We start from the raw sequence: 21,377 nt of genomic DNA, 5'->3' as shown, positions 1-21,377 counted from the left end.
TTATGGACCATAGATGTTGAAACCTTGCAATGTCTTGCAATTGCACTTTGAGAAACGTTGTTCTTAAACTGTTTGACTATTTGCTCACGCAGTTGTGGACAAAGGGGTGTACCTCACCCCATCCTTTCTATTAAAAACTGAGCATTTTTTTGAAAGCAGTTTTTATACCCAATCATAGCACCCACCTGTTCCCAATTAGCCTGCACTCCTGTGGGATGTTCAAAATAAGTGTTTGATGAGCATTCCTCAACTTTATCAGTATTTATTGCCACCTTTCCTAACTTCTTTGTCACGTGTTGGTGGCATCAAAATCTAAGGTTAATGATTATTTGCAAAAAACATTTTTTTTATCAGTTTGAACATCAAATATGTTGTCATTGTAGCATATTCAACTGAATATGTTTTGCAAATCATTGTATTCCGTTTATTTTTACATCTAACACAGTTTCCCAACTCATATGGAAACGGGGTTTGTACAAACTGTTCAACTTTAGAGCTTCCACTGTGTTGGTAAGGGAGGACTTGGACTGAGTTGACTTCAGAGCGTGTGACGCAGCACGGAAGTAAGTCCCATTCACATCAGCACGCCATAGAGACCCCTGACATTTAACAAAATATAAAAGCATATCAAACACACACACAGACAAACAACTCGATGCCAAGCGCCTTTTCTGCATCAGTGTCTCGACTAAACCCACAGCGTAATTACATCACTTATAAATAATTAACTTTAAGAAAAACATGAAGAAATGAAACTTGACGACTGTACAATATCTTTCTTGTTCAAGTACAAAAATAAATAGAGAAAATAAATAGACGAATGACTAAAGTATGATATAATGAGACCTTGATGAAGTCATCTCCTCTTTTTGTCTTTTTTTTTTGTTTTGTTCAAAATACGAATTTCTTTAAATTGCATAGTCATATGAGCACACGCCCCAGAGCCAGGAGTGACAGTCACATCGTGCCCTTGGAAGTCTCCAAAATGCAGAAAGAAAAATGGAGGCAATAAGAAAAAGTTGCATTCTCTGAAAAAAAGTGCATGCACGTTATTTATTGTGTGATGGGCTGACCCAACATCGGGGCCGCTCTATTGTCTGCGCTTCTATGGCTCATGTGATGAGAGCGTGAGGTCTGGATGAGGTGGCAGACCGACTGCCCCACGGTCGCAGCCTGTCAGCAAGACTTGTTCAGCAAGACTTGTTCAGCCTGCTGGGATGCTTTTTAACACCACAAAGCAGGACGGGCGCCCGCCTTCATTGCCTTTGTGGCGTTTGTGTCCATCTTGTCTTCAGCGGTTTTGACAGCCTGTGTTGCATTCTGGGTGAGAAGAGGTTGCTCATTGACGGAAGGAAGGGGGGAGAGGTGGAAAATGACGACTGCTGTCACTTTTGCCCCGAGCTGGAGTCTTTAAAAGTCTATACCACAGTGTTGTTTGTACCCATGGTCTTCTTGGCGCGGATGCTCATGGCGTATTCCCCACGACTTGTCCCATTTTCTTCTTTACGCAGAGGTTTCCTGACAAAAAGCAACACATTTGTCACGAGTGAGGATATGTAATGGTTGTCAACATCACATGTTTACACAATTTAACATGTCCAAAAAGGAGTAGAAAGAAGCAGACTTTATTTGATTACCCCTTTATCCACATCTCAGCAATTATTAATAGCTTGTTTACCTTCTACGTTTCCCATTTTACAAGTCGAGGAAATACTATTAACAATCGATAGCTTGATTTGTGTTGAAAGAAAAAGAAGGGAGAAAAAAAGTGTTAAAAAATAAAAAAAATTAAATTAAATAAATGAAAGAAAAATAAATAAAACTAACAAACGTTGTACGGGGTGGCCCTAAACTCTGCAAAAAATATTCCCAGCTTCACGTTTGTCAAATATTGTCATGACACCCTTGTTACAACAAAAAAATATTCTGAAATGGAAAATGTGGGAAAAAAAGTGAAGCGCTGGATTACTCTTTTTTTAAACCCATTTATTTTGGACACAGCAACATTGTGTCCATCCGAAAAGGAGCAGGAAGAATCAAAAGCTTTTACTGTCCTGCCTCATCACTCAGAAAATCTGATTCTTAATCACTAATACATACATACTCTATGAATGCACTGTAAATACTGTAATGTTAGTATGTTTTTAAAATGTGCAATTTATTAATATTTAATTATCAAATCAAATAATGAATTAACTAAATCATTTCTATAAACAAAAAAAACATTTGATAATTGTAATTAGTATTTTTTATTAATAAATAATTATTAAAATGAAATAAATAATTAAATAACTAATTCATTTGTAAAACAAAAAACAACATTTGATAAATAAAAGATGTATATATTTTAAGCAACATTATTAATGTCCGATTATAATAGCAAGTGCAGGTAGTTGGAGGGAAGCCAGCTCAAAGGGTCTATATTCTACGTTAGGCCCCACGTCAGCTAAAGGCCACGCCATTAAAAAGGGACTTTGAAGACGAGTTATCCTAGACGTTGATTTGATTTCCTGCTCTCGTCTATCCTTTCTAATAAGCTCAATGTTCAAAGGTCACATTTGCGGGAAGGGAAAGATGCATTGCAACCTCGCCGATAAGGCAATTACCTTCTGGGACTGCTAGATGCAATCTTCTCTGCTAAGTAATGACTAAGTGTGTGTGTGGCTTGTCAAAACAAACTGTGAATAACATCCATTCAAACATGAAAGTCTCTCCTATTCTGACTTTGTGTGTGCAAACAGAAAATAAAGATGCAACTTCTTGCCGCTACTGGCCTGGAAGAGTAGTACCATTCAATAAAAGCCCTTTCATGAACTCCTCCATGCCTTTTGTGCTTATTATATTTGTCCAGTGTACTGTGCCTTGTGCAGCGACCCCCTCAGCGGCCCTGGCTTGTGTAACTCAGACACATGTGAATACAGTTAGTACAGTCATTGTCCCGCTCAGCGGCGTACAGTGGACTCTCCGACGCACACGAGCCTTGAGCGACATCTTGTCTCCTCTCCTCACGACTGGTCGCTTCGACTCTGACCCTTCATTCTGGGGCCAAGAATGCAAATGGTAAAAGTTATGTTTATCTTGCATCCACAGCTGTCGTATAGAGGGCAAAGGTGATTTTAAGGGCCCAACCCGCTTGGGGACACACATATCCCCAAGTAACCTCTATTACAAAATGATTATGAACTACTGTATATTCATACAAATCAATCTGAAATAAAACGAAAACAAGTCATACAATATTCAAATTTTAACCATTTCAATAACCCCCTTGCACCCCACAGAAATGTTTCCTCTTAAGTGCGCGTCTGCGCAATCGCGCACTGTGCCCGATGTCCTCCGCGCACAGAAAATCTATGCAAAGCACAAACTCCAAATCCAAAATCCAACATAAACTATAAACAAAATAGGTGGTCTGCATCAACAATAATTTTACTGGCAAAACTGATTACCGTATTTTCTACACTTTAAGGGGCATCTAAAATCCTTAAATTTTCTCAAAAACGGACAGTGCGCCTTATAACCCGGTGTGTCTAATGTACGGCATAATTCTGGTTGTGCTTACCCACCTCGAAGCTATTTTATTTCGTACAAGGTGTAATGATAAGTGTGACCAGTAGACGGAAGTCACACATAAGATATATGCCAGTAAACACCAAAACGTTATATGTTCCATTGAGAATATAGAACATTACACACAGCTAGGGATGATGTTCGTTAAGAAGTTATCGAGTTCAAGCCCATTATCGAATCCTCTTATCGAACCGATTCCTTATCGAATCTCTTATCAAATCGAGATAGGGTGTTGTGTGTGCACTAAGTTCCAAAAACCATCCATCCATCCATCCTTCCATCCATCTTCTTCCACTTATCCGAGGTTGGGTCGCGGGGGCAGCAGCCTAAACAGGGAAGCCCGGACTTCCCTCTCCCCAGCCACTTCGTCTAGCTCTTCCCGGGGGACCCCGAGGCGTTCCAAGGCCAGCCGGGAGACATAGTCTTCCCAACGTGTACTCGGTCTTCACCGTGGCCTCCTACCGGTTGGACTTGTCCTAGACACCTCCCTAGGGAGGCGTTCGGGTGGCATCCTGACCAAATGCCCGAACGACCTCATCTGGCTCCTCTCGATGTGGAGGAGCAGCGGCTTTACTTTGAGCTCCTCCCGGATGACAGAGCTTCTCACCCTATCTCTAAGGGAGAGCCCCGCCACACGGTGGAGGAAACTCATTTCGGCCGCTTGTACCCGTGATCTTGTCCTTTCGGTCATGACCCAAAGCTCATGACCATAGGTGAGGATGGGAACGTAGATCGACCGGTAAATTGAGAGCTTTGCCTTCCGGCTCAGCTCCTTCTTCACCACAACAGATCGGTACAGCGTCCGCATTACTGAAGACACCGCACCGATCCACCTGTCGATCTCACGATCCAGTCCTCCCCCACTCGTGAACAAGACTCCTAGGTACTTGAACTCCTCCACTTGGGGCAGGGTCTCCTCCCCAACCCGGAGATGGCACTCCACCCTTTTCTGGGAGAGAACCATAGACTCAGACTTGGAGGTGCTGATTTTCATTCCGGTCGCTTCACACTCGGCTGTGAACCGATCCAGTGAGAGCTGAAGATACTGGCCAGATGAAGCCATCAGACCACATCCTCTGCAAAAAGCAGAGACCTAATCCCGCGGCCACCAAACCGGAACCCCTCACCGCCTTGACTGCGCCTAGAAATTCTGTCCATAAAAGTTATGAACAGAATCGGTGACAAAGGACAGCCGTGGCGGAGTCCAACTCTCACTGGAAATATGTTCGACTTACTGCCGGCAATGCGGACCAAGCTCTGACACTGATCGTACTGGGAGCGGACCGCCACAGTAAGACAGTCCGATGCCCCATACTCTCTGAGCACCTCCCACAGGACTTCCCGAGGGACAAGGTCGAATGCCTTCTCCAAGTCCACAAAGCATATGGACAAACTCCCATGCACCCTCAGGAACCCTGCCGAGACTATAGAGCTGGTCCACAGTTCCACGACCAGGACGAAAACTACACTGTTCCTCCTGAATCCGAGGTTCGACTATCCGGCGTAGCCTCCTCTCCAGTACACCTGAATAAACTTTACCAGGAAGGCTGAGGAGTGTGATCCGGGACCACCACCCCGGTCTGCCAATCCAGAGGTACCGTCCCCGATGTCCACGCGATGCTTCAGAGTCTTAGGATAGGATAGAATAGGATAGGTCTTCATTGTCATTGCACAGGTACAACAAAATTTAGTTTTCCGCACAAACCTGTTCAAGATTAGACAAACAAAGTGTACAGGGTTACAGAACAAGAACGCTGATGGGTCGCCATAAGGCGCCCCGTAAAAGATGGGAAAAAGGTAAACACTGGGGAAGGATGAGTAAAAAAAAATACAATCCAGACTGGGCTCCTAAAGGGGCCCAGTCTGGAGTGGGAAAAAACCTCCATAGCAAAGCACATATACATATTACAACATACATCTCGAGATATCTAGCAACAGAGGGAAGGTAGTTCAAGGTGATGGTGGTAGGCCGCAGCTCTCAGGCACTGACCATCCATTCATCACCCCTATGGGAATTGCGTCGAGGGCAATGGGTTGGGGGGATGGGGTGTGTATGTGTGGCGTATATTTTTGTGGATGTGTGTGTGTGCGTGTGTGTGTGTGTAAGCCCGTAGTGTGTCTCTGTTTCGCAGCCTTGATGTATTGTAATCGCTAGTCCAAAGTCAACAGCAACAGGTGTGTGTCCATGAAAGACAAAAAGGGAGTTTGTTGTGTCTTCACTGCGCTGTCCTTCGGGAGAGTCTCGAAGCCAGGGAAACAATCCAAGTTAGAATGTTTTTTATGCGGGTGAAAATAAAATTTGCTTTTCACTCTAAATTGTCTATGACTGGTCCTCAAAACTGCGGGGTAGACAGTCCGATGTAATCCACAGTTCTTCCCGCATCCTCCAATCATTTGTGGCAGCTTTGGGGTACTTTGAAGACTGCCAGCAACTTCCAATTTGTCGATAAACCAGAGCAACGCTTACTCCAATCAGCAGATGTCCTGTTGTCATAATTCCGAATAGGCAGATATCTTTACATCCTCGACAGAAAAGGGTCGCCAGGCATGCGGCACTCCGTCTTGTGTCCAGCAACAACCGCTTCGTCACGACAGCAGGTTCCCCCCAAACCCAAGACCTTGTCAATTTTGTTGAGGCCAGTTATATAGTTCCAATGTTTAGATTTGGAGAGCAGTGCAAAAAGAGGCAACAAGAAAGTTAAGGCAAGACAAAACAAAGAAGCAAGCAGGAGAGATAAGGTAGAGGAAAGGGGAGCGTCCACCCTCGATGAGTGCCAGAGAGGCTGTCCACCAAGACAGCCCAACAGCATCCAGAGCCTAAAGGAACTCCGGGCAGATCGCATCTACCCCTGGGGCCTTGACACTGAGGAGCTTTTTAACTACCTTAGCAACCTCAGCCTCAGAAATAGGAGAGCCCACCACCGATTCCCCAGGCACTGCTTCCTCATAGGAAGACGTGTTGGAGGGATTGAGGAGGTCTTCGAAGTATCCCTTCCACCTATCCACAACATCGGCAATTGAGGTCAGCAGAACACCATCCGCACCATACACGGTGTATACAGTGCACTACTTCCCCTTTCTGAGGCGGCGGGTGGTGTTCCAGAATGGCTACGAAGCCGTCCGGAAGTCGTTTTCCATGGCTTCCCCGAACTCCTCCCATGTCCGAGTTTTTCCCTCCGCGACCGCTGAAGCTGCACACCGCTTGGCCTGTCGGTACCTGTCCACTGCCTCCGGAGTCCTATGAGCCAAAAGAACCCGATAAGACTCCTTTTTCAACTTGACGGCATCCCTTACCGCTGGTGTCCACCAACGGGTTCTAGGATCACCGCCCCGCCAGGCACCAACTACCTTGCGACCACAGCTCCAATCGGCCGCCTCGACAATAGAGGCGGCCGATTGGAGCACATGACTGGAAGTGCTCGTGATAGCCTCCCTCGTGACATGTTCAAATTTTTTCCGGATGTGGGAATTGAAACTTTCTTCTGCCAGACGTTCCCAGCAAACCCTCACAATGTGTTTGGGCCTGCCAGGTCTGTACAGCTTCCTCCCCCAGCATCGCAGCCAACTCACCACCAAGTGGTGATCGGTAGAAAGCTCCGCCCCTCTCTTCACCCGAGTGTCTAAAACATGAGGCCGCAAATCCGATGACACAACTACAAAGTTGATCATGGAACTGCGGCCTAGGGTGTCCTGGTGCCAAGTGCACATATGGACACCCCTATGTTTGAACATGGTGTTCGTTATGGACAAACTGTGACAAGCACAAAAGTCCAATAACAAAGCACCACTCGGGTTCAGATCCGGGCGGCCATTCTTCCCAATCCCGCCTCTCCAGGTTTCACAGTTGTTACCAACATGAGCGTTGAAGTCCCTCAGCAGAACAAGGGAATCACCCAAGGGAGCACTCTCCAACACTCTCTCGAGTGTAGCCAAAAAGGGTGGGTGCCCTGAACTCTTGTTTGGTGCGTAAGCACAATCAACAGTCAGGAACCGTGCCCCCACCGGAAGGCGGGGTGAGGCTGCCCTTTCGTCCACTATGTTGAACTCCGACGTGCAGGCTTTGAGCCGGGGTGAAACGAGAATTGCCTACCCAACCCGTCGTCTCTCACTGCCAGAGTGGAAGAGAGTCCACACCCTTTCGAGAGAAGTAGTTCCAGAGTCCTTGCTGTTCTCTACTTCGCGCACTAGCTCAGGCTCCTTCTCCCCCAGTGAGGTGACGTTCCACATCCCAAGAGTTAGCTTCTCTAGCCGAGGATGGGACCGCCAAGTGCCCTGCCTTTGGCTGCCCCCCAGCTCACATTGCACCCGACCTCTATGGCCCCTGCTATGGGTAGTGAGCCCATTGGAGGGGGGACCCACGTTGCCTCTTCGGGCTATGCCCGGCTGGTCTTCATGGGAACATGCCCAGCCACCAGGCGCTCGCCATCGTGCCCTACCTCTGGGCCTGGCTCCAGAGGGGGGCCTCGGTGACCCGCGTCCGAGCGAGGGAAATCTGGGTCCTTTATTGGTTTTCTTCATGGAGGTCTTCGAGCTGCTCTTTGTCTGATCCCTCACCTAGGACCTGTTTTCCTTGGGAGACCCTACATGGGGGCTTAAAGCCTCCGGACAACATAGCTCTTAGAATCATTGGGACACGCAAACTCCTCTACCCCGATAAGGTGGCAGCTCAGAGAGGAGAGTTCCAAAAGCCATAGATGTTATATGACTGGGCTAACACACTATGTAGAGGAAAAGCGGACATGACTGAGGACAGCATGTGGATGTTAAAGGGTGAAGCTTTCAGGTGCGAGAGGACGCTAAGGGCACACCTCCAGTGAGCATATAGTGCTGCTATGTGCGTTGTAAATAAAACAATTGCAGACAAACACATCACCAACATGGACGGGGTGCTGCTCACTTTCGACATCCCGGTGAAGCACACTGGAGAAGAAGGGGACCAGCATGGTAGAGAATCGATACGCACAACGGGGCAAGAAAAGTCGGCTGTTAATCTTGTGCTAGCTTGCTATGCTAATGGTCAACGAGACTGACTTTAAAAATGAGGAGAGGGAATCTAGCGTGTTTGATGGAGAGCTTGCCTAGTTGTTCATTTCGGACACAGACGATGAGGACTTTGATGGGTTTGTGGATGAGGATTCATTAAAAAAATAATGCGAGTACATTGATAAATACTTTAATAAAGTACAACTGAACTCAGCTTTGCTCCTGCTGCATTTTTAAAACAGCGTCCATGCATGCTAGCGCATGTTTTAGCTAGCGTGCACTGTTAGCCCGGATTTCATTTCTACTCAAAGCAATCAATTACAACATACATAGAAATTTAAGTTTGATTGCATTACTATCAAATGTAAGTGCATTCTACTAATTATAAGTATAGTATACTTACATTTGATTGTAATGCCATGAATGAATAACTTTAAGTTAAATGAGAATATAATTTTTAAGTTTTGGTCACGTGTACGACTCTTGAATTCCCGCCACAACAGAATTTGAATCTCCGTGATTAGTGCTGCATTCACGTGATGTAGGAAGTTCACGGGCATGGTTGCTACAAAAAAGATGTTTTAAAATGTAATACTCAGAATATTTAAACAATACATGGGTAGCTGTTTCCTGTTATGATTCATGTTGTTATGAACTATGCAGAAAGAGTTTGAAGCTTTATTTTATTGATTTTATTTCAGACTTGTTAGTACTCTACATTCCCTAAAATCAATAAAATAATGATTTGTTATCAGGGTTTATGTAAATAAATATTTTTTATCACTAATGTAGGTCACTCTACATGGACAGCAATACCATATTACACATGACATGTGGGCAAAATAAATGTATGCAGTGTTCATATCGTTTTTGTAGTTGGAAATTCATTTTTCCGATTATTCTGACACCACTTGAATGTAGCATAACTGTAGCCTGAAGGCCTGAAACGAAACCTAACAGACGTTACTTCTCTTGCCAGCCTGTTTGGATGTCGGTGGATGTTCACCTGTTGCGTCGTCGCTGCTATTGACTCCAACAGACATTTTACCAGCCTTTTACAGCGAGGAGCTGTGTGTGACCAGTGTTCCACTACCACGCACCGTGTAGCTTCTTTTATCACAGAGCGAAGCTGTCGGCGGGCCCCTGCCCAGAGCCTGCCTCACGTCGAACAGACCGGACGCCTGTATTTGGTGAGTGAGCGACACTTTTTATTTTGTGGTGGCTATCGATTTAAAGTTAGCAATAGCTCCTAGCACTGTAAGAGCAGTGAAAAACGTTTCCATTAGATAAAAGGACATGCTAATTCTAAACACATTTTGGCTGCAGAACAGTGTATCAATCAATCAATCAATCAATGTTTACTTATATAGCCCTAAATCACTAGTGTCTCAAAGGGCTGCACAAACCAAACATGTTAACATTAACCAGTTAAATGGACATTTCTTCTCCTAGACAAATATGGCTTTAGTGGCTGTTTGTGAGCAGTGAAAACGCAGTTTAAACCAGTAATACTTATATTTTCACTAGTTAGAGACCTGTTGGCTTGGAGTGTGAAAGCTGTGTTTTAGCTAACGTTAGCTAACAGCACACGTGTCACATTTTATCTCGAGTGGCGGTGAGCAGTGGTGAAACCATTTTTTATGCTGAACAAATTTTAGCTACAGTGGCTGTGAGCAGTGAAAAATATGTTTTTTGTCACTTTGTTTTTCCCAAACCAGTTGAACAGTCGTTTTTCATCTGCTGCACACATTTCAGCTCGAGAAACTTAGCTGTGGGCAATTGAAAAAGTTGTTTAAACGGACATTTAAAGGTCCTTTTATTTAGCATTAAACATTTTTGTTCTTACCACATTAATTGGATATTTTTTGTTTATTTTCTCACTCTAGATTATTGTCATTAATTGTTAGTAGACTACTGGTTAAATGTTAACTATATGCATGTGATTAAGCTGTGATTTTGTAACATAGGTGACTTGACCCCTTTATTTCCACAATGTAACATTACTTTATTAGAAGTGAACATCAGACATGTCATTGTACAGCTTTAACACTACCCAGAACTAAGTCTTAAGGGGATAAACTGGCTTAATATTAGTTTCCTGTCTCTTATGTTTGTTTTTGCTTTTTATTGTGTTGCAGGTCTCAAGAAGAAATGCCGTGGAAGTGTAAGTACTGCCCTCTCATGTGTGAAAAGAGAGCACAGCTATTTCAACATTATAGGCTCAAACATGGGAGTTATGCAAGAACAGAACCATTTCCTTGTCTACATCAGGAATGTCTGTGTACATTTAAATCACTCAATGCCCTAAAAATAAACGTATCCCGCATTCACACCAAAACTCCAGAACAGCAACCAGTTGTAGATATACCAGTAAAGTTTTGCTGTCTATCATGTGGGTTTGCTGAGTCGTGTTCTTAGGCTGACTACTTTAGTCACCTGCATAATGCACACTTAAAAGTCAACCATAAAGTCAGTTGCCCTTACAAAGACAGCAGTGTCTACTCCACTTTCAAAGCACACAAGAGTAAGGCAAACAAGGAACATGACTGGAAGTGCTCGTGATAGCCTTTGCCCGTGCATCAAGGTACACTGAAAAGCGTACAGAGGCATGTTTTGAAATCAGATAGTAAAGCAGGCACAAGCTGTTTAAAGAATGGGCTTATACGTTACACCCAAAAATTTTAATTCTGTCATCTACTCACCCCCGTGCTGATGGAAGTTTGAGTCCCCCCCCGTCAAACTCCAGGAGTTTCCTGACCTTCCATCAGCATGGGTGTGAGTAGATAATAACTTTGTTTTCATTTTTAGGTTTACTGTTCCTTAAGCCCCAAGATTAGATACCCATGTGGACCATAAATATACAAAAATTTAATATGCAGCTGGAAAATGTGTATATATGACTATTTTGGAGTGGTTAATGATGTGTGACACAAATCATGTTGTGTTAAGGCTCATGGATTTCTTTGATTTGACCATGGGCTTATACATGTTGGGCTATGTTTTATGTTTCAGGTTTGCTACGAGTTCACCCGAGTGGTGGGGCAAAATCTCAGAGAAAACTTCTTTGAGTCACTTGACCGTTTCCCACCAAACTTGATGGACCTCTTCAGGAAGAAGAGGGGCCTCACCGGACAACTTTTAACTGATCAAAGGTAGGTTGACTACATAAGTAGACTCCCTTCATTACCCCTCTCTGTTCTTTCTCATCTCTTTTCTCTTCTTTACTCTCCCATCTCATTTCCTCCTCTCTTTTCCCACCCTTTATACTTTGGTCTTTTCTTGTTTTATCTCTCCTCTTCTATTCTTCTATCATCTCCTATGTACTTTCTAGTCCAGGAAATTTGTAAAGAAGAAATTAAATTGTGGGGACTTTCTGTAATGTATTTGATAACTATATACAGTATGAGTGTACTTAGTTATATCTACTATCTTCCAGACCACTGAGCCAACAGACATCAGGTGCCTTTGTCTTCGTGGACTGCCAGTCATCTTGGGGGATAATCCCTCTGCGTTCTTCAAAACCTGCTCTGTAAGTAACTGAGTTTGTTTTGAATATCTGCATTATTGATTCACAATTCGGTTAAAATCAACTGTGTTAGCAACCTAAGCCGGCTAACCTAGCGTAGTTAACCGGTAAAAGTTTGTTATTGTTAGATTATGTTAGATGAAAATTCTTACTTTTTGAGATTAAAGGACAATACTGGTCTAAAATTTGTACAGACTGCAACAATTGCATGTATACTGGCAATGGTTTTTACACAACTTTTCAGCCTGACTGGGACTGAAAGTGTGTAAGCGCTCCATTGTTGCTGAGCTACAAAACCCTTGTAGCACACAGGTTTTCAAACAGCTCTTGTAATGTATGGATCCGATTGTGGCAACAGCAATATTGAACTGACATAATGTCTTCTCCATTAGGATGTGACTGACAAGGACTTGTACAGTCCGACTCCAGTGGGAATCCTCTGCATTGAAGAACATCCTCAGCTCAACCCATCCAGAGTGGCCATCGTCTTGGAGGGGACTGTGGTGATGGAGGAACTGGCCAACCTAGCACAGGCCTTCTGTGTCCTTTTTGGACTGATTTATGCCTTGCACTTGGATTACCCCAAGTGCATGAAAAACACTTTCCAGTTTAATCAACAGGTGATGCTCAACCTGGGCAGAGGTGAGCTGAAACCCAAAATTCAATCTTTGAAGAATCAACTCTCAGGGTGTTGAATACACTGCTCCGGATATCGGTGCTTAGTTATTTGTAATGTTGCACTTTTATAACACCATGTTTACCGTTGGAACTGTTTGATATGCAAGTTTTTATATATTGCTATGGATTTTGCAATTTGATTCCATCCTGATTGTTATGCGAGTTATGTATGGACAGAGATATGTGCCACTAGAAACTGAATTAGAATATTGACATTTGAATTTGAATTGCTCAATTTGAATACTTTAATTAAAAAAATGAATTTGGATCACATAATTTGAATTGTATTGTTTAACCTGAATAACTGAATTGAAAAAATTTATATGAATAGCATAATATAAAACTGAATTTATTTGCTTTGAAACTATTCAGTTTCCACAATTCAAGTAATCAAATTGAGCAATTCAAATTATGTCAATAATTCAAATTCAGTTTCTAGTGGCACATATCTCTGTCCAGTCAGGTTATTAGCACTGATCTAACAGTTTGGTCCCATTCCAATTGCTAACTACAGTATGTTTTATAGCACTGATTTTGCAATTTGATTCCATCCTTATTGGTATGTGATTCATGTTATTAGCACTGATCTAGCATCTAGCATTCCATTCCACTTGCTATGTTTTAAGGCATTGGTACTGATTTTGTTTAATTCCATCCAGACTCAAAAGAGTCCTACTTGATGCAGTCTTTGATTTGATGTGATATTTTGAATACAAACCTATTCTTTTTGTATAAAATGATAAAGACACAGATGCAACTCCATTATAGTTCAGCAGACCAAAGAGAGATTGTAACTTGCGGTGAGAGTGACTGCATTAATGTTCTCACACTGTACTGACATTGTTGTTAAAATGTTAAGAGGCAAGGTTTTTGTGACCTAACTTTAATAAAATATGGAAAGAATGTACTTCTGGTTTGCTTTTTATTTTCTTGATTTAAAATGTGTTATTTTAAAAAAGTAGATGAAAGTGATTTTATTTTGACTCTTCACATACGAAGTGGTGTAATTGAGCAAAGCAATTTTAAAGTTAAATCAACTTGTCGGTTAGTGTATTAAACTTTGAGTTTTAAGTGGAATAAATAGACAAGGTAATTGATAATACTAATGTTTTTAAGTTAAATCAAATTGGAGGTTAGTGTATTCAGCTTTAAGTTTTAAGTGGAATAAATAAGCAAAGCAATTTACATTACTAGTGATTTTAAGTTAAACAAACTTGGTATTAAGTGTATTGAACTCAAAATAACAATGTCATCCACTCAATTGTTTAAGTTAAATTAACTCAAGTTTTCATCAGACATTACTTAAATAATTTAGGGCAACCGGTTTCTTCAAATTTTTTAAGTAAACTCAACTTGTCCGGGTTTACAGTATATGTTTAACCATGCCTGCGCCCCAAAATACGCTGCGCCTTATTTATGCATTAAATACAAAAATAGCACCCGTAACTGACCTCGCGCCTTTTAATACGGTGCGTCCTATGGTCGCAAAAATACGGTATAGTGGCTTCGTAACGGGAACCGGTTCTCAAAAAAGGATTCGAGTCAATGGAATTGGTCCTATTCTTATCGAACAATTGGGAGAACCGGTTTCAAACATCATCCCTACACACTGCACTCAAACATATGTCAAAATGTTTTTAGTACGACATCGATAAGCTATGAAGCTGCACCGCTTGATGGATATTCGGCGCATTAAACATTAACACGTATTATTATGGTACGTGTATAAGGACCACAAAATGGCACCCATTAGCAGGAATTATCCGGCGTTTTGTTTCGCAATATTATGCAAAACCAACTCTTCTTTCCTTCTGGTACCTGCTGATCTGTATTTGGGATCTGCATAAGTCCTGAAAATATGCACCCATCCACCACTGTGGTCCGTGTCGACACCGCAGTCGATGAGCTTCTTCTTTTTCTCTACCTTATGTGGCATTCATCTTCCGTTGTTGCCATTTCTAATACAAAGTAGCTTAAGGTTCTAACTTATGTCAGTAAAGTAGCTTTTAAAGCGCTAAAAATGGTTGTGGTTTTACATAATTCACCAACAGGACTTTAGTTAGACGGTTCTAGTCGGAAGGTTTTTAACGACACACAAATCCGGGGTTGATGTTGCATTGTTGAGCCACGGATGAGGAGATGCTGCTCCGTTATTGATTTAAGTAAAGTCTGAATGTCATTTAAACATTCAGACTTTACCATCTTTTTACACTTCTTCGACTCCCGTCCTTGCACGCTACACGGCTACAACAAAGATGACGGAGAGAAAACCTGTTGAAGGTGAACCACGTAGGTAAACCGCCCACAAAACGGCGCATCCTGAAGAGACGCTCAGTCAGCTATTTGAAAATGGTCTGTAAAACATAATTTATGCAACAATTTCACCAAAGAACCACCAGCACATTTTATGTGGACCACAAGATAATGTTTTAAATGTAGAAAAAAATGATAATATTTTGGAATAATTAGGACCTACTCAGTGGCCTTGTGTTTAGCGTGTCCGCCCTGAGACTGGAAGGTTGTGAGTTGAAACGCTGGCTGAGTCATACAAAAAACTATAAAAATATGACCCATTGCCTCCCTGCTTGGCACTCAGGATCAAGGTTTGGAATTGGGGGTTGAATCACCGTATGATTCCCGAGCGAGGCCATTGCTGCTGCTCACTGCTCCCCTCATCTCCCAGGGGGTGAACATGGAGATGGGTCAAATGCAGAGGGTACACCACACCTAGTGTGTGTGTGAGACGGTCGTCGGGACTTTAATTTTATTATATGACCACATTTAATGCGCCTTGTAATCCGGTGCGCCTTTTGTATCAAAAAAGATCTGAATAGACCCACTCATCGGCAGTGCGCCTTTTAATACGGTGCACCCTACGGTCTGAAAAATATGGTACTGTCCGCTGTAACCACACCAAAACAACATCAACAATAAAACTAATTGTAGTAAAACTGGTCATTTTTTGCTGTAATCACACCAAAGCAAACAAATGATATGTTGTATTGACCGCAGTCGCTCGCTTTTATTTACGTCAAAAGACGCACACAGTAAGCTCAACAAAACACAAAAACAGTCGGACGTCTACCATTTCTTCCCATGGTTCTTCCTTATTGGAATTAAGTGAGCGGGAGAGGACTCCAGCAAGTCTGGACACCAGAAAAGAGTTGGGAAGGAGGCCAGGAGTGGGAGCAGCAGAGCAGGGGCCTAGGACAATAAAAACTTTATTTCCAAGAATGCTGAGAGAGTAAAACTACTGAATAATTAGCTAACTTGTTCATTTATTTTAAAGTCTGCAATGTCACATTTGACAGGGAGCAAGCAGGGTGGACTATGGAGCCTACGTTAGCGGTCATCTGGATGCGCTACACTCTGGACAAATCACCAGTTCATTAAAAAAAAGTCACCAGATCATTGTAGCGTAACAGTGTGTCTGTGCAGGTGTGTTACACACTTATCACTGTCAGACAGTGCTCTATATATGCCCATTCAGAGGTTGCATTGACACATTCAAAGTAATTACTGAGTAATCATACATTAGTCCATCCATCCATTCATTTTCAACTGCTTGTCCCTTTTGAGGTCGCGGGGGGTCCTGGAGCCTATCTCAGATGCATTCAGGCAGAAGGCGTCGTACACCCTGGACAAGTCGCCACCTCATCACAGGGCCAACACAGATAGACGGACAACATTCACACTCACATTCACACAATAGGGCCAATTTTGTTTGCCAATCAACCTATCTTCAGGTGCATGTTTTTGGCGGTGGGAGGAAGCCTGAGTACCCAGAGGGAACCCACACAGTCACGGGGAGAACATGAAAACTCCACATTAGTATTAAAAATTAATCATTACTGGGTAAATGACTAATACTATTCGTCAGATGCTCATATTTACTAATTATGAGTAGTTGGCTAAGGTCAGTTTGGTTATCATGATGTGTTCAATGTGGTCTTGTAAAGTGTGTTATTATTGGGAGATTTGAATAGCCTAAATACAAAAAATGTAAACTTTCTCTGATGCTGCCACAGAGAGACGTGATTTATGTCACTCATTCTTTGTCACATATTGCCCACCAAATGTTTTATGCTCTGTGTGAATGCAGGTCAGCTTTGTTGATTTTATTGATTTGCTGGAGGGCTTATTAGGCATTTTTGGTCAATCATGACTGCATGCTAATCTATGCTAACATGCTATTCAGGCTAGCTGTATGTGCATATTGCATCATCATGTCTTGCTTGTAGGTATATTTGAGTAAATTTAATTTCCTTTTCGTATTTTCTCTGTGTATTTAATTTATGTCTCATGACACATTATTTGTATGCAATATTGGCTGCATTTCTGATGGTTGTTTGCCATGTTGGTCCAGACCACAGCAAACGTTACCCAGCTTGCAAAGATTGTAATAAATCTATTAGAAGACAGCCTGCCATTTTCTTAAACTTGGACACACACATATGTACCTTTGGCCATTCTGAGCCAGTAATTTCCAGGAGTTATATCATCCTGTGAGAAGCCTCCATTTTACTAATGATTTCGGATGTTGAAAAAATGTGTAGAATAAAAATCAAAATACAACAATTCTGTCAACGAAGAGTTGCGTCAGCCTTTGGTAGAAGGCTAATTTAACTAATATAGATATTTACATAATGTGTTGCCTTCATTATAACACTTTCAGTATATAAGACTTTTAATTTTCTGCGGCACCAGACCGATTTTTTTTTTGTATCTTTGGTCCAACTCCAATATGACTCTTTCACCATTTTGGGTTGCGGACCCCTGGCCTGGAAACACAAAGTAAAACATATTATTTAGAATTTTGGACAGTTTAAAATGACTTTTGAATGGTTTAAACATATTTTTGTTTGGGAAAGTGAAGAGGTACATTTTGGCGAGGGTTGTGTCTCTGATGATGCGGAAGGACTGGAGGCGGCAAGAACGGGGTGCTGCTAAACGGCTTCTAATTCAAAAGAAGTAAAAGACAGAAAACATATGTGCCAGTAGAAATGCACGGACAGCTCAAAATAAAAGTACCGTAGCGCTGGCATAGGCAAAAGTTTTCTTTGAATGGCATGAACTAAAACATATCTCAGTCTACTGATAGCATACAGGCACATGTAAGAGAAGCAGGGTGACAGAGAAATAAATAGTACTCTGATTAGCGATCAGCGGCAGGTGAGTCTACTGATTGCTAATCAGATGCAGGTGAATATAATCAGGTCTGTGTAGCGACCAGGCAAATCTAACGGAAACTAACACAAACATAGGAGAATCATAACAAAACCAACAAAGGCATGCCCGGAAGTGTCAGGTCATGACAATAATCCCATTTAGATTTTGTCAAAGAATAGGTTAGTCCTACAGAAGTTTCCCCATGAAGCAAAACATTTAATGTTTCCAATATGTGAGGAACGCGCATGGCTGCAGTTGTGTGACCCCGAGATGCAAGAATCCAGGAGAGTTGAGTGAACGTAAGATATATTTAACACTCATGAGAAAACAAATAAACATAAAGCAGTCCTGCACAGAAACGTTCCCAACATAATTCTATCTTCGAGCACTGAGGAGTGCTCGAGTCGAACATAAATAGGCATCTGTTGATTGACAGCAGGTGTGGTCCGCTGCCACTCAACTGCAAGTGAGAGAAAACAACAGTGCTCCGTGAAATAAACAGGAAATACAACAAGATAAGAGCGCTGAACAGGAAGTAAATACAAAAACACGAAAAACTAACAGAAATAAAGTGACAAAATGTCACAGGACCTCCGCCTCAAGGAACAGATACCAGATGTTCCCTGGAAAAGAAAAAATGGAAAAAAGTCCAAAATGTAAGGGAGGGAGGAGGGAGGAGGGAGGATTTGGTGGAGGGTCACCTAACCCAATGTCCCCGCAGCCCGCGAGGGAGAGACAAATGGCGGCGGCGCGTAGAGCGCCGATGGAACTGGCGAGGTGGGCGGTCACAGAACGGCCACATCACTGGCCGAAAAAAAAGTGAGTGCATCCCACGAGGAGGATGCCCAGGGCACGGCCACATCCGTGGCCGACATGGAGGCGAGCGCGCTGAATCAGGCCCAGAAACAGCAGACGAAACAGTCGGGCGAGGACCAGCAGATGCCGGCCGAGGAACCGCAGTTGCCGGCGTTGGGTCAGGCGGAGACGATGACGACAATGATGATGGCGTGGATGACAGCAGCGTGAAAGCGGCAAGCGTCATCGGCGGCGTGATTGATGACAGCGGCGTGTGCTCGGCTGCACCGCCGCGAGTAGTGGCAGATGTCATTGGTGGCGTGAAAACCCCAGGCTTCATCGGCGGCGTGAAAGCGGCGGATGAACACTCCCGGCGAGGTATAGCAAATGCCGGCAGAGGAGCAGCTGATGCCGGGGGCAACGAAGCCTGGCGTGGTGCTGCTCTAGGCGGCGTTGGAGCCGTGCGTCGTGCCGGCCTTGGAGGCCGGCGTGGAGCTGCAGATGTCTCCGTGGAAAGAGACGCTGGCGGGGATGACAGCGGTGTGTGCCTGGCTGCACCGCTGTGTATAGTAGGCCCCCCTCCACTAAGCGGCTACCAGACGCCGTCCACACTTGCGGGCAGACGTGCCTCATTGTTGGAGTCCCCCGGTGCGAAAACCAGGGAAGAGTGGGAGGGGGCCAGGAGGAGGGACAAAGACACGTCCCGCGCCGAGTCCCAGCAGGAGGACAAAAGCGACCTCACTGTGGGCTCCTCTGGAGCTCTCGGCAAACCAGAAACGAAAGCGGGAGCCGGCAGGAAGAGCAGCCGGGGAGCAGCCGCTGGAAGCTGCGTAGGAGCAGGGAGAAGCAGCACAGCAGACGACGGGAAGGATGGCGGCGGCGGGCGTGCCGGTCGGAGAGCCGAAGTCGGCAACGCAGCCGCGGGAGCCACGAGGCATGAAGGTACTGGTGGACGTACTGGTCGGAGAGCCGCAGCCAGCCGTCGAGCCGAGAGGAAGGATGGCGGCGGAGGACGCGCCGGTCGGAGAGCCGTAGCCGGTGGCGTTGCCGCGGGGAGAGGGTCCGCGTCTGTTGGCTGGGACCGCACAAACCTGGCCTTCAAGTTCTCCAGGAATTGTGCAGTCCAGAACGTTGGCTGAGGATTGCCGACAGGGATTCTCGCGAGGTCACTTTCTGGCTCGAAGATACTGTGAGGAACTCGCATGGCTGCAGTTGTGTGACCCCGAGATGCAAGAATCCAGGAGAGTTGAGTGAACGTAAGATATATTTAATACTCATGAGAAAACAAATAAACATAAAGCAGTCCTGCACAGAAACGTTCCCAACATAATTCTATGTTCGAGCACTGAGGAGTGCTCAAGTCAAACATAAATAGGCATCTGTTGATTGGCAGCAGGTGTGGACCGCTGCCACTCAACGGCAAGTGAGAGAAAACAACAGTGCTCCGTGAAATAAACAGGAAATACAACAAATAAGAGCACTGAACAGGAAGTAAATACAAAAACATGAAAAACTAACAGAAATAAGGTGACAGATTTTCACACAATACATACAATGGAACAATAAATATTTATTGTCTGCTGCTCTAGAATCAGCAGTGGCTGCCTCATTTGACTTCGACACCCCCAGCATTCAACCATTTCAATTGTAGAATAGCAAAATGTATGCCACATTTTTTATGATTAAATTTAAACATTAATTGGGATTCGATGAGGCGTGTTGCTTTAGATATTAATTTTATAACAACCAATTCCTTGTGTGCTTTGTTTTACTTGAGCATTTGAGTTATATGCTACATATTTACAGTACCTGTGGACTATCATGAGACAGGAAAACTTTTTTGTATATCAGTGCTTGATTGTTAAATAAAATACAATGCCCACTATCCATTTGTTAACCTGCAAAGCAGCGAAATTAGAATACGACAACTAACAATACATAATTTGAATAATACTTAGTGGTTCCATTGATTTTAATGGGGGAGGAGAGAGTCGGTTGACAAACTAGATAATCACTGGATAAATGCTTGGCTTTGTCCCGCCCATCGGGCATCTCTGGAAGTGAATGAGAAGTGTGCTTGGCCTCGGCTGGCCTGGACGATTGATGATTGGATGATCTATCTGGGGCTGAATCCCTTTATGGTTGACAGCAAAATAAGCGGTTTTGAAATAGAAACCACTGCAAAGTATTTTTAAACTCTCATTATGTTGTTCCACGTTGATATAAATGATTTTATAATCCTCTAAGTGAGGTTTTTATCTAGTATCTTTATATATTTTATCTGTTATTGGAGACTGTACTGGTGTTTAGAAAATAGCAAAATATGAGCTCAACGTGATCAGATTAAGGTGTTTAGATGTAGGATGCTTACTTAGACCAAAACTATTTGGAAAATCGGTCTAATTTAGTGAATGGACACATACTGATTGTCACCATTGTCACCTACAGTAGATAGATAGATAGATAGATAGATAGATAGATAGATGGATGGATGGATGGATGGATGGATGGATGGATGGATGGATGGATGGATAGATAGATGGATAGATAGATAGATAGATGGATGGATGGATGGATGGATGGATGGATAGATAGATGGATAGATAGATGGATAGTAGGGCTGCGAATCTTTGAGTGTCCCACGATTCGATTCAAT

General features: G+C 43.4%; 1 protein-coding gene and 1 long non-coding RNA gene across 4 annotated transcripts in view; one reads left to right on the top strand and one right to left on the bottom strand.

Moving 5' to 3' along the window:
- Positions 1–213: 213 nt before the first annotated feature.
- The window catches only part of prima1 (proline rich membrane anchor 1), a 66,921-nt gene continuing 45,757 nt past the window's right edge, over positions 214–21,377 (bottom strand). The window contains exon 4 of one of the 2 annotated variants that reach the window (XM_061893715.1): positions 214–1,518. In XM_061893715.1, the coding sequence (XP_061749699.1) occupies positions 1,419–1,518 (100 nt within the window). In that variant the 3' untranslated portion in view covers positions 214–1,418. Of the gene's footprint in view, positions 1,519–15,750; positions 15,962–21,377 lie in introns of those variants that run through there. The other variant, XM_061893716.1, reaches the window with a different exon arrangement.
- LOC133549595 (uncharacterized) lies at positions 9,481–13,664 on the top strand. Of its 2 annotated transcripts, XR_009806118.1 has the most exons (5): positions 9,481–9,743; positions 10,692–10,717; positions 11,566–11,705; positions 11,990–12,082; positions 12,472–13,664. It is a non-coding gene; the product is annotated as an uncharacterized LOC133549595 (long non-coding RNA). The 2 variants fall into 2 exon arrangements; XR_009806117.1 differs by lacking the exons at positions 9,481–9,743; positions 10,692–10,717; positions 11,566–11,705 and having other exon boundaries at positions 11,715–12,082.

This window comes from Nerophis ophidion, linkage group LG03 (assembly GCF_033978795.1).
Source record: "Nerophis ophidion isolate RoL-2023_Sa linkage group LG03, RoL_Noph_v1.0, whole genome shotgun sequence".
Lineage (NCBI taxonomy): Eukaryota > Metazoa > Chordata > Actinopteri > Syngnathiformes > Syngnathidae > Nerophis > Nerophis ophidion.
This window is presented reverse-complemented; position numbering and strand designations above follow the sequence as displayed.